General features: G+C 39.3%; 1 protein-coding gene across 2 annotated transcripts; it reads right to left on the bottom strand.

Annotated features, from left to right (window-relative positions):
* Positions 1–12,480: 12,480 nt before the first annotated feature.
* On the bottom strand, positions 12,481–16,954 carry LOC140234677 (fucose-1-phosphate guanylyltransferase-like). 2 transcript variants are annotated; one of them, XM_072314711.1, is made up of 3 exons: positions 16,813–16,954; positions 15,025–15,192; positions 12,481–14,326 (listed from the first exon to the last, which is right to left on the bottom strand). In XM_072314711.1, the coding sequence occupies exons 1-3, from the start codon at positions 16,892–16,894 to the stop codon at positions 12,801–12,803; spliced, it is 1,776 nt and encodes a 591-aa protein (XP_072170812.1). In that variant the 5' UTR covers positions 16,895–16,954; the 3' UTR covers positions 12,481–12,800. The 2 variants fall into 2 exon arrangements, with proteins under 2 accessions (XP_072170812.1, XP_072170813.1); XM_072314712.1 differs by lacking the exon at positions 16,813–16,954 and adding an exon at positions 14,877–14,928 and having other exon boundaries at positions 15,025–15,066.
* Between the last annotated feature and the right edge of the window lie 1,505 nt (positions 16,955–18,459).

Below are 18,459 nucleotides of genomic sequence, written 5' to 3'. Positions count from 1 at the left end.
CAATTATATACACGAGGTGAGAGGAAATTTTGTCTCACCTCCCTGGTTTAAAAGACTGTGGTCGATAGCAGTAGGGCTACCATACATGTCGCATGTTGTAGGTCCATGGTGTAGTCCTAGTAGGCTAGTGTGGCGTAAATTTTCGAGGTTTTCCGTCCACTTTCTCTCACTTTTCTCTCTTCATTCGTATCATTATATCCCTTTATTTTCAGAGTGCAATCGTACTTCTGAAAGTGTTTTGTTCATATTTTTTTTTTGTTAAGTGATTATTTCGTTCGCATATGAGTGAGTTTTTGTTCGAGTGTTTATTTTTTTTTTCTATTCTGATTGAACGATCGGACATGGCATGTCACGTCGTGCGAGAGGACAAAGTTTGAATAATTGCATACACCCACTCGTTTGTTTCCGTGTTCTGTTAGTACACTTCGGGTATTTTTATTGTTAAGTGTCTTCGTCGTTCGTCTTCAAGCTTCATGTTTTCACCCTGGGTTTCCTCATCGTGGTTTACCACTGCCATTTTTTTTTTTCTGGCACAAGATGTTCTGTGTGCATATATTTCTTTCTTTCTTTTCTTTTCTTTTTTTTTGCGGTAAAATGCCATCGTCGATCGTCTTCTTGTACAGACTACAGTATTCAATTCATCACTCTACATAACTTTACTAGCTTAACACTACAGTACACTGCATTGTAGTAGTTTTACACCTCCCATTTCATTTTTGTGTGCAAGTAGATCGAACGATAGGTCTAGCTAGGTCTGCGATGTTTGAATCGTTTGCTGATGCGATGTGTTTGGTGACAGTGACTATGATGGAAGTGATTTTAATTAAGTTGCTGTGGATTAGATTGGCTGTAGGCCTATACAATACCATGATAGCAATGATAATGAGTCTTGAATCTTTGTGGTATTGATGTAAGAGCTCTGATGATGCAATTTTCGAGTGACCATGACCTTGACGGCGATTACGATTAGATCTAGCCTAGATCAAGACATCGAGGCCCATGACGCGAGTGACACAGACAGTGCACGGGGGGCTGACGCTCGCAAAATCGCTCGTGCACAGAAGTGGTCTAGGGACCAGCATTTTTTTTTTCATTTATTTTTTGTTTCTTAACTTTACTTGTTCACTCGTGTGTAGTGCTACCAAAATTTATGTCCCTGAAGTCATGTCTCTGAAGAAATTCAACCAAATTAATTTGTAGACAATCAGTTTGCTCAAATCCAGTCTGTAATGCTAACTTAATTTCCATTTCAGAACTCGATGGAATCCCATTTTCTTTGCTTATTTTTCCACTATCAAATTATTTTGATATCTCTACGGTATTTCTGATGTATTGCATTCACCATTGTACTACTGTATATCAATAAAAAGCGCCTGCTGAACAGGTGTTTCGGGTTTTTTTTTTTTCTTCATTTCCTTCCTTTCACTTTCTTCTTTGACCCTGGATGAAAAAAAAAAAAATCCAATCTTGCCATGTAAAGACAGAACAAATACCATCGTAAAAATATGACAGTAAGCTAATAAAAAGAAAAAAATAGGCGAGCAATGAAAATACTTGTTTGCGGGAAAATCATAAATCAAAAGTGATTTCTTATGAAGCACATCTTTCAAACATATATGCCCTACAACAGCTTAAATGATGAAGTAACTGAAATCTGAAAATTATCGTGGCAACAAGTCATATTGGTAGCGAGTTCTGACTAAAAAAAAAAAAAAAATAATAATAATGCCTCCACTCCAACACCATTTCGTGGCGGAGGCATAAAAAAAAGAACTGTCAGACCATTTTATAATGTCTGAATATGTATTTTTTTTTTTTACATGTAATGGAGAATGTTATGAAACCAAACGCCACCGATAAAATCACAGTCGCTAACAACTACAGAACCATAACAGCTGATTACTTATACGTCGTATCTTTTTAACTTTGAACTTTTATCTTTCGACCCCTTCCGGAGTATGAGAAATGTTCACATTATGTTTACAATATTGTACAGCATTAAAGAATCACAAAATGGCAGTTTTGAAAAAGAAAACACGCAAGAGATGAGATACTATACCTATCAATAAACTTTTCACAAGAACTATGAGCAGAACTTCTGTAATATTACTTTAACAAACTTGGCAAGTTTAAACATCACCTTCATATTTTTAGTATTAAATATCGCATTAATTTTCAAAATATTTTGCCTAATTACGTATTTCTTTGGAATATGAATTTTCCGTTCCTCGGAAAAGTAATCGCACTGGAACATTAATGAAAGTCATCACCAATCAAACCGACGTATATGACGCCAACTAACTGCAAGAAGGCGCATGAAATTTAGACTTAAGTCAAGAACTCTGCATATTATCATTACATTTTTAAATTCAAAATACATGGTAAGAAGATTCCTTGGACTGAATTGGTATTTATGAACGGAAAGTCATTACTTTTGTTGCATCTGTTTGCCGGTTTGCATCGACGTAAATATGCACGGCGATGGAGGTATTCAAAATTTGACAATAATTGTAAGAAAAAGCAAACCAAAATAAAATGACCGGACGCAAAATGAACTATTTTATGCTAATTACTAAGCGATGATAATATCTAGCGTTAAAGAACATGAGTATAAACCAGTTTGCATGCATGTTTGTATGCAGGTACATGTATTACGCTATTACAATCATAAACGGCATGAACAAAAGGCCTATAATATTACAACCACCACATGCGAGTATTAAATCAAATGGAACGATAATGGTATCTTATTGGAACAAAATGATGAAATGCAAAGATATATTGGAACAAAATGATGAAATGCAAAGATAAACGATGTGCTACTAGTCTTGTGCATAGGGAAATTAATGGCAGAATATATCAGAAAAACAAATCATATACGAAGGATGCATTAATGTGTACAAAACAACATCATATAATGTTCATACTTCATTCTGCACAATTAAGAATTGAACAGATATTTTCATGTTTGTGTTCAGAAACATAATCGACATTTTCAGGATAAAACGGGCCAACAATTTTGAAGAATGTCTTCAAGCGAAAGGATGGACTCGACCAATCGAAACGAGAGACGCGGTTTTCGTCATTATACGTAACACAAATTCAAATGGTTTCTTAGAGATCCATGCACCCTGCTTATATCCCGTTGTGTACACTTAAGGCTGCTTTCACATAGAAGTATTCGGTATTCGGTATTCGCTATTCGCTTTTCGCTATTCGAGCACCGAATACACCATCACCCGCACCGTCAACTCACCATCCCATGTAGTGAGGATTTCTTCCTCCTACATCGCAGCAAATCTTATAAACAATTTCTAAACTGCATCAGAATGTCGGTCTACATGCTTATATTTGCTAACGGGCAAATCCAGACCAAAAGTGTCATTATTTCATAAACGAGAGACGGTATACGCTGCAAGAAAATCGAACAAGCTCGATTCCCAGTTTGCTATACTTTTCGCAGGTATTCGGTACTTTCGAATAGTGCCCTCTTATGTGAACCGGTGTGAGGAAATCCTATCGTTCGATTCAAGCTATTCGCGTGCCCTCGAAAAACGAGCCCGAATACCCGAATAGTATACTTCTATGTGAAAGCAGCCTTACACATCACATAACATTTCCCGCCTTTTCACTCCTCACCGATTGATCTGTATGATAGTACTACATGTAGAAACAAGCTCAACTCACCCAAGCTTTAGCGTCCATTGATGCTACGAATATGATTTCCTTATTTGCATATTTTGCTACAAGTTGGTATATGACTAAATTTATGTTAGAATTTGAATTTGCATTTAAGACCATACCAAATAACGTGATTGCCAAACCGGCTATAAAAGTGAGTTGGACAGGAGACTTCATCAAAGCAACATTGTGTGCTCCCAACTTACTCAGTTCTGGAGCGCTGATAGAACCTGAGCCGTATGGAGTTTCAAACATCATTGTCAAGGCGAAACAGGGCCGATGATTTTGCACATTATCTTCCAACAAAGGGATGTATTTGAGGAATCATGGACCAGGTGCGCGTCGGTCCGTCCATGAATGAAGACAAAATCACGGATTGGGCGCGCGTCGGTCCATGATTAAAGATGCGGGTTTCGCCATTACGTAACACAAATTCAAATGGTTTCATTGTCATTGTCAAGGCGGAACAGGGCCGACGATTTTGCAGATTATCTTTCAACGAAAGGATGGATTCGACGAATCATGGACAGAGCACGCATCGGTCCATGATTAAAGATAGGGTATCCGCAAAATCAGCTGTTTCCAATCGTCAATATCTAGGCGGAACATGACCAAACTTAAAAAAAAAGAAAAAAAAAAAGAGGGAGAGAGAGAGAGAGAGAGAAGAAACCTACGTCAATGTCGCATGACCCAATGTTACTTTGTGCACTTGTAGGCCTTATACGTTTGTATGTGTCTAGGCACACAACTCCCTTCTTAAAACTGTGATGTTGAAATATTATGCAATGAAATCGGCAATTCTGTCTTTTATACCTGTCTATTATAATTATTATGATCGACCGTAAAGCCAGTTTTTTGTTCTGGGCAGATTGTGAGATGAATGTGACGCTGTCGTGGTTGCCATTTTTGTCCTAAATAAAGAAATTAACCCTTACTACTTTGCTATGGTATAAGCCATATCAAATTGTCCAATATAGTATCGTTTGTATTTATGAACGGCATTATGAACGGGAAGTCATTACATGTTTGTTTTTGTTTGTTTGTTTGTTTGTTTTTTGGGCATTTGATTGACAGTTTGCATCGACGTAAATAATACGCATGGCGATGGAGGTAATTTGACAGTACTAAGAAAAAGCAAAACAAAATAAAGATGACTGGACGCAAAAAGAATCGATATTGTCTTTGAATCATTTTTTTTTTCTTCATGCTTAAGACGAAACGAGGATAATGCTACGTGTTGTAGCTTTAAACAACATGTGTATAATACATTGGCATGCATGTTTGTTTGCAGATAGTGTCTGTGATGTATGCAGGCACGTGTGTGTGTACTGAGTACTTGACTTACAAACGCGGATAATACCTGCATACAAACGTACTTTTATACAGTCATGCATACTCGTTTACCAATGTATCAACGCTATATGATAAATAGCGTCAATTAGTTGGACCAAAAAAAAAAAAAAACACAAACCAAAATAAAAAAGACTAGACGCAAGATAATTTTTGAACTATTTCATGCTAAAATCTAAAGACGAATCGTGGATAATAATCGTTAAACAACATTATTTATGTTTGTATGCAGGTATTATCCGTGTTTATATCGAGATAGGTGTATGTGATGTAGGCTATATATATATATATAAAAAAGAATATGCAGGCACGAGTAATGTGTACTTGATGGTTAATATTAACTGCCCATTCAAAGATAGATACATGCATAATAATGAATAATATTTCAAGAAATTGCACAAGGAGTTTCAAGCCTGCCCCATTACAGTTCCTGACTTGGTCCCCAGAAACATTAATCGACTAAACAATGTTATTGCTGGTTATACATGTATTTCAAAGCAAACGAATGAAATACAGAATCGTGACGTTCGAAGTCAAGTTTGGAATCATCATAATGATATGAAGTCATGTTTATGTTAACGAAATGAAGAAAGTACTCAGACAATTTTAGATCCATAGGCGAGACTGTGAATTAACAAATTTAATGTTTAATGAATGTATGCATAAAAGCGTGAATATTATGCAAGACAGTTTGTGCAATGTGTATACGCACACAATCATGTCTGTATCAATGTTTAGATTCAGCTAGTATGATACATGCTCAGTACACAATGGTACGTATAACAGGTATGTATTTGGGTTTGCGATGTTCTTCACGCCTGTTTTCTCCGTAAGTGGGTTGATCATGATGTACACTATCTTTTTTTAGCGCAAATACCCTGTATATATAGAACACCGCAACAAGCCACGCTCATACAAATACTATAACACCACGATGTCTTTTGTCTTTGGTCATGAAAATGGCATGCCAAATGATAACTCTATAGCCATCTGTTTTACCTGTAGAGGTAATTATTTCATGTAAAGATTAAGGAAAATTTAGAAAATTAGCGAATTTGTGGCAAGACACATTTTCTTCTCGGCGGGAAAACCATCAGTGTACCAACCCTCCGTGAGCTTTGTTTAATTAATCCAGGGAGGTGAGACTCACCTCCCTGATTAATCCCAGTGCCTTCGGTTCGCACTGATCTCCAAGATCAGCAGAGGGTCCACTCTGTTCCGCTTGGATGCTATTGTGCAGGACAGATGCCAGCCGCTCACTGAATTAGCTGTCCCTCTGAAAGGATCGTCTTTCCGCGGTCACCTTTATTGTAAGCTGTCTTTTATCACCAACTCCGATTGTCGACCTTGATGCCTGCAAAAAGATGAGACGTTTTGTCCCTCCTCATGCCGATTTCGTATAGTTGATGCCGAGAAGCGAAACACGAGCTAGCAGACAATAAATGAGACATTTTGTTGGTCTTTATCGTCCACCAAAGTACTACGTGTAGTTCTCTCTCCCTTCTTCTTTATCTTCTTTGAAACTGTAGTGAAGTATAAAAAAGTACATGTAGTATGTTGCAAAATCATTTATCCGCCCGCGGGACTGAAAGTGATTTTGCAGCACACATGAAAACTAGCTTGTGTTCCGTGTTTTCATTTGTATTCTCTTAATTCTGATTACATCGTGAACGTGTTTTGTGTATGTGTGTGTGTGGGGGGGGGGGGGGGATTGGATAAATTTTGACTAAGCTTGCTTGGCTCGTTCATGTTTTCTTCTTATAAAGCGCTGAAGTCCATCTGAAATGATGCTCGTGACGCTGTTAAATAACCAGCATGAAAAGTACGTAAGACAACCACCGCATGCGATTATTAAATAAAATAGTTCGATATCTTATTGGAACAGATTAAATGTAAAAACAACGATATACACTGTACTACTTGTGCATAGCGAAATACATGTCAGAACATAAGAAACCCCAATCATTATAGCCTATACTAACGATGCATCCCTGTGTAAAAAACAACATCAAATTATAATGTTCCTGTAAATGAAAATTAAGAATAAAAAAAAAAAAATGATTTGAGAAGTTGTGTAAAGGAACTGGCAGAAGACTTCTGACGGAGAAAAGGGGAAAGACTGTTCCAGAGAGAAGGACCGATGTGGAAAGGGCTGTGATTTCCTAGGAGCAAGATGATCTAGAACCAGGAGAGGTAAGCACAGAGCAGGGAGGTGGAAGAGTTCTCTCTTCCACCTCCCTGCACAGAGTCTTCGAGGGGGTTTATATGAACATTATAGAGTTGTGGGGGTATACGAGGGAGGATCCATGGACTTTGGGATGCGTATAACACCACTAATATAGGCAAGCATCACAACTGGGCTACGGTGGGCTGCCAATGTTGTTGCTGTTATTTGGTTTTAATGGCGTGTATGTATTACGCAAGATTCTTGGGGCGACGTTAGCCTTTATTGAAGCCCGTCTATAGTATTTATATTTGTATAATAATTTTAATTATTCATAAAATCGCAAACAAAAAACTTCATATATTATATATTTTGGAAGCGTAATAAAAATATTTTGGGGGGTTTTCAGTCCAAGGAAACTTCTTGTTTTGAATAAAAAAATTTAATGATAATATGCAAAGTCTTTGGCTCAAGTCTAAATTCCACGCGCCTTCTTAAAGTTACACGTGGATACGATGCATACAAAGTAAAAAAAAAAAAAAACCATAATAGGTATGCGACGAAAATCCTTGTTTGTAACATTATAAATCAAATGTGATATCCAATAATCTTATGAAGCAGTACTTTCAAATACACAAAAGCTTCGGTAATGAAGCACGTGAAACCTGAAAACTAATGTGGCAATAAACGAGCGATACTGACAGGGAACTCTGCCCCCCCCCCCCCAAAAAAAAAAAAAAAAAAAAAAAAAAAAAAAAAAAAAAAAACTGTCACACCATTTCAGGTTTTAATTTGTCTTTTTTTTTAATGGGTGAGATTATGAAACCATAAACGCCGATAAAATCACAATCGCTTATACAATTGCAATCTAATGCAGAGCTGTAGGGTAGTACGACTGAACTACTCCGTAACAGTTGATTACGGGTACTAATTACTTACTGTGATTCTATTGGTGGCGTTTATGGTTTTGAAATCTCACCCATTAAGAAAAAGGGAAGAAGACAAATTCAAACATGAAATGGTGTGACAGTTCTTGCCAGAGTTCCCTATCAATATCCCTTGTTGCCACGCAAGTTTTCAGATTTCACGTGCTTCATTACCGAAGCTGTTGTACATTTAAAGAAAAATAACTGCTTCATAAAATATCACCTTTGATTTATGATGTTACAAACAAGGATTTTCATCGCTTACCAATTTTTTTTTTTAATCAGTTTAATGTCACGATACTTCATGGTGGTATGCGTTCTGTCTTTACATGGCATGATGGGATTTCTTTTTTTCCATCTGGGGTCAAAGAAGAAAGTAACAGGAAGGAAATTTAAAAGGATAAAATGAAATAGAGTCTACATAATGTACCTGCCCAGCAGGCTCTTTTATAACCGATATAACACAATCAATAGTGAACACAACACATCTGAAATTCAGAACCGGGTACACTTCTGGATAATTGTTCAGCGGAAAAACGAGCGAAGAAAATGGGATTTCATCGATTTTTATTAAAATAGAAACTAATTACAGACTGGACTTGATGCAAACTACATTGTCTCGGCCTAGCTTTTGGTTAAGTTTCTTCAGAGACATGAATTTTGGCAGCAATGAAAACGAGTGAACAAGCCAAAGGAAAAAATAAATCAAAAAGAAAAAAGAAAGGAAAAAGAAATTCCATGTCTCGACTAGACCACTCCCGTGCACGACGAGCATCAGCCCCGTGTCAGTGTCCCTCTCGTCAAAGTCATACTGGCCATCGTCGGCGTCATGATCACACGAAACACATTGCATCAGCATAAGAGTTCATATATCCACACCACCAGACTCATTATCATCATCACTATTCCAGCCAATCTCACTCACTGCAAAACCCTCATAATTACATCATAGTCCCTCTCACAACACTTAAACAGCAAACAATTCAGACATCACAGACCTAGCTAGACATTTTGACCTTCATAAAACATAAAAAAAAAAAAAAATGAAAGGGAGGTGGGGGGAGAGTTATGAGCACACGAAGACGATCCACGATGGCGTTTTACCGTAGAAAAAAGATACACAGAAAATCTTGCATCGGACAAAAGGAGATGAAAAACTACGATGAGGAAAACGAGGGTGAAAATCCGATGCTTGAAGACGAACGATGAAGACACGTTACGGTAAAAATAAATACATGTACACTGTACTAACATTCTTTTTGAAGACACGTTACGGTACAATACATATACACTGTACTAACATTCTTTTTGAATACACGGAAACAAACGAGTGGGTGCAATACAAACAAAGTACGAATACTACGAAGTACGATGTCCTCTCGCATACTTAGATAACCTAGGTTTTGGTACTTCTACATCATGACATAGAATCTACATCGATCAATAAAAACAAACCTCACCAACACTCGGAACAAAAACTCCAAATTGTTGCAAACATGGTAAAAAATAAACAAAACACTCTAAGAAGTACGATTGTATTCTAGTAGGCCGTCCACACGTGTAAACGCGTCAGTGTGAATTTACGATTATACATTTGTACTACGTACCGCGCCGTACAATAATACGCCGGTACGGCAGCATGCACCAGCTCTATAGTGTGACATGTACACTTTTATTACGTTTGCGATGTACTAATTACAATGTATTGTGTGTATAGATGTGCCACGTATTGCGACTGTGGTGTCACGTCGACGATTTTAGTGCTGTGCATATGCTGTACCAATGTTGATTATTCCGCACGCAGAATTTTCCCGCAGGCTGGTGGCAGCAGCAGCTACGCTCGTTGGTATGATACGACTTAGTTTTATCCAAAGATTGTACACTATGCGACGAATACGATCTTTGGTCGTCTTTGCATGCATTACTTATCCGTTATCCATGCTTGAACGTCGTCTGCTTTGGAAACTGAGCTGATTCGATTCGATCAGCGCGCACATTGTGCACACGCATGCAGCGCGCCCGAAACGTGTAAACAGGAAAAAACACGTTTCCCTCGTTCCCAACCACGTCGGACATCGGCACTGAATCGTGACGTTCTGAACGCTACACGTTTCCCTCTGCGGGCGAGCCTGTGCGAGCGAATCGTGTATAATTCACTTCTACACGATTCGCTCACGCGAAACGCGTGAGCGGACACGAAACGTGTAAACGTGTCAGACGAAATGCTGACCTGTACTGTACATGTGCATGTGTATGCACTACACTATACATGCTCTCCATAGCATGCTGCAATTTACTCATTTGTCTATGCTTGTAAAATCAAAATAGAATGAAATAAATGCAGGGAAACAAATCTGTCAGACAGATACAGCGTAATTGCAAAATCCTAAGCTATCTATTACTTTAATACTCATTAAATTCCTCTTCTGCAAAAAAAAAAACAAAAAAACAAAAACAAAATACAACTTCAGAGTCTCAAAGCTAAAGTACCAACATACAAACATATCCAGCTCTTCTGCTTTTCCCCACAACAAAGCTTGTTCTTGACAACCTACAATTGTAATGTCTTGCCCAAATCCAGCCTTGCCACTCAGAGCAACAACATGGACATTTTCGCAGTGTGAAAATTTTCACGCATATCATGCAACCAAAAACTAGCGCAAAAATAAAAGCACATTAATATTTTTTATTGATACATAATGTAATACTTTTAAATGTCTTGATTCTGTAAAATCAAAGACACATGTATTTGATCTCACGTAGCCCAGCGTAAAAAATTACTCGTGCGAAATTATCCACTTTTACAGTATTGTATGCAAACTCTACTCAGGGCTTTGAAATAGATCTATCGGGAATCATGATAATTGCATAACATGTTTCTTAGTTCTCAGAGCCCATCAACGGAGTTTACCGAGGTTTGGTACAAACAGACACAATCAGAATATCAAATAAAAATGTTTTGCAGACAGATGTCACAATCTGGGCACAACTCAGGATAAAGTAGAAGAGTGCTGCATTCACTGCTGACACATTTCTACATACCTCCTTCAACATTTTCAATGATAAGAGTGCAACAAATGATATGGAAAACTGGCTTAACAACATTATGATGTTGAGGTAGACTAACAGAGATGATACACATATCATGAAGTGCTATGAGAGACTTTTTTAAATCCCACTATTGTCCTTGAGTTATTCTAAATTTGTTCTCAGATGTGCACATTTGCATAAACTGAACTGGAAGCAATTTCTTTCTTTCTTTTTTTCAAGACTACCTTGGAAAGATTAGTGATAGATGCATCATATATTTAAGAAAAATTCAGGATGACATAATTATGTCGAATAAAAAATCAATGAATACATCGATCCATTTGACATGACTTAAAAATGAGAAAAAGATTCTTGTTATTTATCACAAACTGAAACAACCATGATACACAAGGTGTGATTATCCTACTTCATACAAAGTCATCAGGAACAGGAAATGACAAACAAGTAAAAATGAGTGCAAGAGGTACAGAAACTGATATTCAAAAGATATTCATTTGTGCCAGGCATAATGGATTTGTTGACTGCAGTTTTTACACCACCATATGTTGTACAGCGGACTCCCATTATAATGAAGTCGTTGGGACGGGGAGTTTTCTTTCGTTATATCGAAATTTCATTATAAACAAACAAATAAAGGATAAAAAACCCCATAGAACTGATACAGTCTAATGTTGCGGCCTGAATTTTTACTTCGTTGTTCTCAGAATTTGTTGTAACCATGTTCGTTATAATGGGAGTGCACTGTACCTACAGGAAAATTTTACATGCACGCACACACATACACACACACACACACACACACATGTAATGACATATACCGTAAAGCAAGATATTTTCACAAATTGAAGCCTACGGCCTTTTTTTGCGCCATGAAATTTTTTATATTTGCCACTGGCATTCAATGAATTCAGTGAAGATAAAAACATTTTGCATGCATTTTAATTTTGCTAATCTTGGCTGTCGCAAATATCCACAAAATCTAAATGCACACAAACATTTCTAGTTTTACAGTATTCTTGTAAATGCCTTCAAGAGTGGACCTGCATGCCAGACCTAATTAATGCCAAAATATGTGTACAGATAACAAAAAATGTAATACCCTGGTACCCTAATAATGTACAACCATTTCTCATTGATCTGAGCACTGGTCAATTTCACATCTTCAGCACCAAGATTGTCCAAAACTACAAGTATTGTCAGTCAATAGTTAATTGTTGGCCAGTGTGCCTATCTTGGAATGGTGCACATTTGAAAGCATTTACAAAACTTCCAAACATCAACAAACATAAACACACACACACACACACACACACACACACACACACATAAGCATAATGTAGTACTGAGTATTTATTCCACAGATTATAGACCTGCTTGACATCAGATGACATGTGCCCATTGCAAATATCGAAGCTTGGGCACTCCACGTTCTAGGAGTAACTTACAAAGAAACTGGCCTAGCCTTTGATAACTTAATACTGTTGGTGATTCTGAGCTTTGCGATATGTGCTAGTACAACTGTGAGGAATTTTGGAATGAAATCCTGGTCACAAAAAGTCAAGGCACTATCTTTGTCTTTTCGTTTCTCCAAACTGTCCAGGTGTATCTTTAACACTATGACTACTGCTCTAGGCCTGCATGATGTGTGAGTACAGCTGTTTTCGATAGTCGAGCATTGACTCGATGTCTTTGTATTGTAAGACATCTGCCATTGACAGGTTTTCTACAGCCATGCTGGGAAGAGGTGATTGGCTGTCGACCTGGGCCTTGGTCAAAAAGGTCATAGCGGCCTGGAAGGACTTTTCCATGGTGGGCAAAGCAGGGAATAGCTTAGCATTCCAGAGGCAGCACCCAACACCAGGTGGGAAGATCGCCTCTATCGCTTTGGTGATGTCGTTCCTGAAGATGTCCTGAAAACTCTTGTTTAAGAAGGGGAGCTGTGCGGCTTGGGCTTGCGAGACAGATCCCTTGAGGTTGTCGCGGATGTTGAAGAAGATGGTGACGTACTGAGTGGTGTTCTCATGCAACGTGACTGAGGCAGTGTGAAAGAACGTGTAAGGCGGGATGACCACATGGTCGCTGGGGTTGCTGGCCTGGATGACACAATTACTAACAATACACCCTTCAGACAGTGTGCAAGGTGACTTAATGGTACAGTATTCCACCACACAGTCGCTGCTTGTGTCTGTGTGGCTGAGGATATAACTGTTCATGATACAAGCCTTCCTGGGCTTTCCCTGGGATCCACTGGAGCTGCTTTCGGGTTGGACTGACCTGTTGAAGGTGTCCTTGCTGAGATCAAGCTCATTTGCCAGGCTCCAGTTATTGCAGTAGTGATGCAGGAGTTCCTGCGTTGTACCAATGTGGTAGAATCTTGAGTGTGGAAGCACCAGGACATGCAGTGGGGTACCTTGAAGAAGTCTGAAGACCTCCCGTCGCATGGACAACAGCTCATCAGTTTTAATGTGTACATTGGAAGTGTCATTGATGTAAGAACTGCTGCCACAATTTCCTAGTCCATGCAGGAAGTCTCCGTGGGAGTCTATTTCGCATGTGAGAGGGGATTTCTCCTCATAGAAATCAATGAGCTTCTTGGCCGTCTCCCAGTCCATGAAATAGCTGCTGTCGACCAGCACATAATCATCCACAATGCCAAGCGTTTCTCGACAAGATTGCCGAAGCAGTGCTCCCTTCTCTCGCAGGTTGTCAGCAGACCTTTTATGCAGGAACTCCTCACACTCCACTATGTGGATGTGAGACAGCTCCTTGTCCTCTGGCAGGAGGAACACACCATGGGTCGTTCCAACTTCAATGGGTGCAGGATGCCCGAAGGCAGTGATTCCTGGCTTATCAAAGGACCACTCCACTCCAACTGTGCTGTCATAGAGGATGATGGTGTCTGCACAGGCTAGGAAGATGCCTCCGGACTCCATGTGTACAGGAAGATCAATGTACATGGCCAAAATCAGCTCCAGCATCTGGAAGATTGGCTTCCCACACGGCACTGCTGTGAAGATCTTACCCAACAGGCTGGCACTCGGTAGACGCTGGCTGAACCCACCGGCTGGAATGAAGAGGACTCTCTTCTTGAAGAGGGTCTGGTTGTAAATTGTCTGGAGCCATGACAGCGCAGCCATCATTGAGCCTCCTGGACCTGCAGAGACAGAAAAATTGCAAAATCTAATGTGTTGCATGCTCTTCTCGACTTGGACCAACACAAGTCAATACTGGTGATAAATAGGTTATTATTTCACTGTTGTATATTCTAGATGGTCATTATCCTCAAGAGCTCAGAGGAAGTTTACAGTCGACTCTAATCAAAATATATTCCTTCATACTTTTGAAATCATGCTGTTGTAGCGTCAGGGTGTGATAAACAAACAGAGTTCTGAGGCAAGAAAAATCTCCTTGTTATGACGAGAATTTGTTATTTCATGATTCTGTAATAAAGAGTCCCTGCTTGTACAGTAAATCAAGGACTTTAAGAGAGTGACACAGCCAATAAGACTAATAAATTACTGAGATCAGGCAATAAAAGTGTTGCTTAATCACATTATCAAAGTGAATAAAGAAAGTCACAGTATTAAAAATTAAATAACTAGTTCTTAAAAAATAGCTACGGGGCATGAGCATGGGTCAAGGGCCAATGTTAGTTTGCAGATCAGATGCTCAAACTGGGCAGTATGGATATGTTGAATACTTACCATACTATAACATGCACTTTTTCTCAGGGTCAACGTACATCGGGTCTTCACTCTATCAACAACAATGACAACAAAAATTATTGGAGACTAAATGAGTTTGATTGAAAAGAAAGGAAGGAAAATAATGTTCGCATGTGACAAGTTTTACCAATTTTGCAGTCGCCTGGATCTTTCAGGACATGGTACTTGATACCCAGGGGTAGCTGCTGTCGTGCCAACTTTTGCTTGAGTTGCAGGTTGTAAGCGGTCAGCTGGTCAGCATCAGCTGCTGTGATGACCACGATGTCCCAGTAGGGAAAATTGATTGCCTGCTTTCCTACATAGTAGACAGGGGAATAAGAAACAAAACAAAACAAAAACAAAATAAGGTTAGAGTAAGGTTAGTCCTGTATATCTACCACACCTCAAGAAAACTTACAAATTCCCCAAATATTGTTTTAAATAATTCATGTAAACGAAAGGGTTAACAATTGTTATTTTCTCTTTGGTTGTATCGCTGGTTACTTGGACACAAGAATGTATCAAAAAACTTTCCTAAGACCCTGTATGAATGTAGCATACAGACACAATTTTCAATGTGGACATAGGTCGCTGGTGTACACTCCATTTTCGACAGTAAAATTTGTAGCATTGGCACAATTTTTGGCAGTAAGTTATACCTCATGTCAAATAATGTCTTCATTACGTGAACATGAAAGAAAAGGGAACCTCAAGTCCCCCCCCCCCCCTCATCCCATGGCAGTTTCATGTGAGCAGACCTCTTGTGCTCCTCTCCATGAGCAAACACTGTCACATCATTTTTGCTTGTTGACATCTCATACGGTCAGCTACATCATGATTCATTTGACTCAAAGCTGTACCATCCAGCAGACCTGTAATGTCCAAACTGTATTTTGTGGTTTTTATTTATTGTGGAATTCATGAATCAACCACCTACAAATGTACATCTGCAATATTAACAGCATGGCAAAACATTGCCTCCAAATTCATATGAATGCAAATTTTGATGTTGTTTTGAAGGGGCAAAATAACAAATGTTGCTTTTTGAAATTCTAATTCTGCATCTATGGTTCTGGATTGCAGTTGTACATTGTATATAGGCTCTAACTAATCATAAAATTGTCTGCGTACAAGTCCTGATTTTAAGCTTGTATCTCTTTCATGTATGCACTGAGTTATCTGACTCTACAGGAGACACTCTAAAAACAAAAGATCTTAAGCACTACTTTCACACAACACTGTAGAACTCACGTATGGTTACAACTACATGTAGTTTGCCACACTGTAAAAGTGGAAATTTTTATGGTGTTGAAATTTGCGCGCATTGCGCACAACCAGAAACTAGTGCGAAAATAAAAGCACATATATTTGCTTGCTTTATGTTCCAAGTAACCGTTAGTTGATGTCTTGATCCTGCGGAATTAAAAACAAGCGAAACTCTTCTTACCCGGCCAGGTGAAATTAGTCACTTGCAGGGGCAGATCCAGGAATTGTGTTAATGTGTACGTGTACATATTATCAAAAGGGGAGCTGGAGGCGCCTTTACAAAATGAAGGGGGGTGCACGTGCCCCCCCCCCCATTATTTTTCTTTTGATTTCTTTTGTAAAGAGGGGGTGCACTCCCCTCCCCCCCCCCCCCCCCCCCAAGAACGAGCACAACCAAGCGACATGAGAACGAGGTAATATGTGTCGTGTACAGTATTCGACGGTCCTCCTACCTATTTATGCGTACCGTACATTGCATTGTGAATGTGCGGGTGGCGCCTACACCCAGCCGAGCGAAGGCGGATCGCCGTTCTCATGTGTGTTGTGAATGTGTACCTGTACGTGAATGTACGCTGTACAGCGATAATGCGATTGCGAGTGACGAAATGACCGGCATAGACCCATCATGTAACAGGGTATAGCCACAAAATCACGTCTTTGTAACACTTACCTCTGATCGCTTCAAATTTCTTAATTTTCGCCTCCGTCGCCTTTTTGATGAGCTGCTCGATAGCCGCCCGTTTTTGTGCCATTTTGACATTTAAGTGGGTAACAGCACGTGCCACAGGCTTACTTTTGCTTCCAGATACTGGTAGTAGCCGTTTCATTCACAAAGATCCTATATTATGTGATATGTGCGTGGTCGACGCGTCCTCGGCCTCGGGTACGTAGTGCGTGTGCATGCAATGCAGTGTTATCGTTATCCGGCATCGCTGCGGAATGATGCTTGGGAACACGCACCCCACGGACAAAAAGGAGCCCAAAATACTTCGCAAAACTACCCGGTGATCTCTGCGTTACTTTCCCCTGTTTACACAGCTCTAACTCTGTAAGACAAGCACAAATAGAGTCATAACAAAGCAGAATAACAATTACCCTGTATACGTCAGTTAGGAATAGGATGTAGTAGATATAGACGGTAGGACATTAGGAACAGGTTAGGTTAGGATAGGATTAGGAGTAGGGCATATAGTACTATGTGCCTAACATAATCTCATAACTAATCAATATGCCCAATTCAATCCTTAATCTTTATTTTACCCGTAATATTTATTTAATTCAGCTTCTTTTAAGACCATGGTTTCGAATTGTATTCTCCCAAAGTGAGTCCACCCTCTGCCGCCACCTCCAGTTTAAACTCCGCTTGGGGTCTTTTGGAGGATCACTACCAAGTAACCAAGTACCAATATCGGGTGGTAATAACATGGCAATGTGGGTATAGGTTACATCAGGGTGATACGGGTGATAATATGGAAATGCTGGAAATATCGGTTACATCATACCAGGTAATATTGGGTAAATGGAGTAATATCGGTGGTAATAACGTGGAAATGCTGGAAATATCAGTTTCATCATAACGGGTAATATTGGGTAAATGCAGTAATATCAGGGTAATATTGGGTAAATGCAGTAATATCGGGTGATAATAACATGGAAATGCTGGAAATATCGGTTACATCATACCGGGTAATATTTGGTAAATGGAGTAATATCGGGTTCGGGTAATAACGGGGAAAGATTGGTCTACTATTTCCCCGTTACTGCCCATTGGTGTTACCGTGGTATATAATAACAACGATATTACCTGTTATTACCCGGGTAATATCGGGTAAAATGCCCAGTGGGATTAAGTACTGTAAGATTTCCCAGAATAAAGCATTTTTTTTTTGTAAGTACATTGTGCAGTAAATTGTACCTGGGGTGGGGCAAGTGGTTATAAGACCCTATGTATATTGCTACCGATGTATAGCACAAAAAATGATTTTTAAAAATGGAGGGGGGGGGGTGGGAGGGGGAGGGCCTCCTCCGGTTGCACCAGCCCTGTTGTCGCAAGAATTTATATCTTTCAGAGACCTAATAGGAACAGTGTATGGTTTCTTACTTATGTTATAGTACAATAGCAGGGAGGTCACCTCCCTGGTACAATCATTTCGACTGTAAAGTGACAATGCATCGGCCTGCAACTTGAGTCTAGATGGGACTATGGGCAAATGACATATAGGAGATCAAACGAAGAAGCCCAGAAAGGAGAACAAGGTGAACATGATGGAAAAGATCCTTACGGGATTGAGGGTGTCACTAAGATAATATTTTCCCG

Source organism: Diadema setosum, chromosome 11 (assembly GCF_964275005.1).
Source record: "Diadema setosum chromosome 11, eeDiaSeto1, whole genome shotgun sequence".
NCBI lineage: Eukaryota > Metazoa > Echinodermata > Echinoidea > Diadematoida > Diadematidae > Diadema > Diadema setosum.
This window is presented reverse-complemented; position numbering and strand designations above follow the sequence as displayed.

What these genes read in the sequence shown, in the direction of transcription:
- LOC140234677 (XM_072314711.1), bottom strand. Translation starts at nt 16,894, where the DNA reads ATGGCACAAAAACGGGCGGCTATCGAGCAGCTCATCAAAAAGGCGACG. An exon ending in GAAATTTGAAGCGATCAGAG is followed by an intron (nt 15,193 to 16,812) that starts GTAAGTGTTACA and finishes TCTACTATGTAG; the next exon opens with GAAAGCAGGCAATCAATTTT. An exon ending in TCCAGGCGACTGCAAAATTG is followed by an intron (nt 14,327 to 15,024) that starts GTAAAACTTGTC and finishes CTGTCTCTGCAG; the next exon opens with GTCCAGGAGGCTCAATGATG.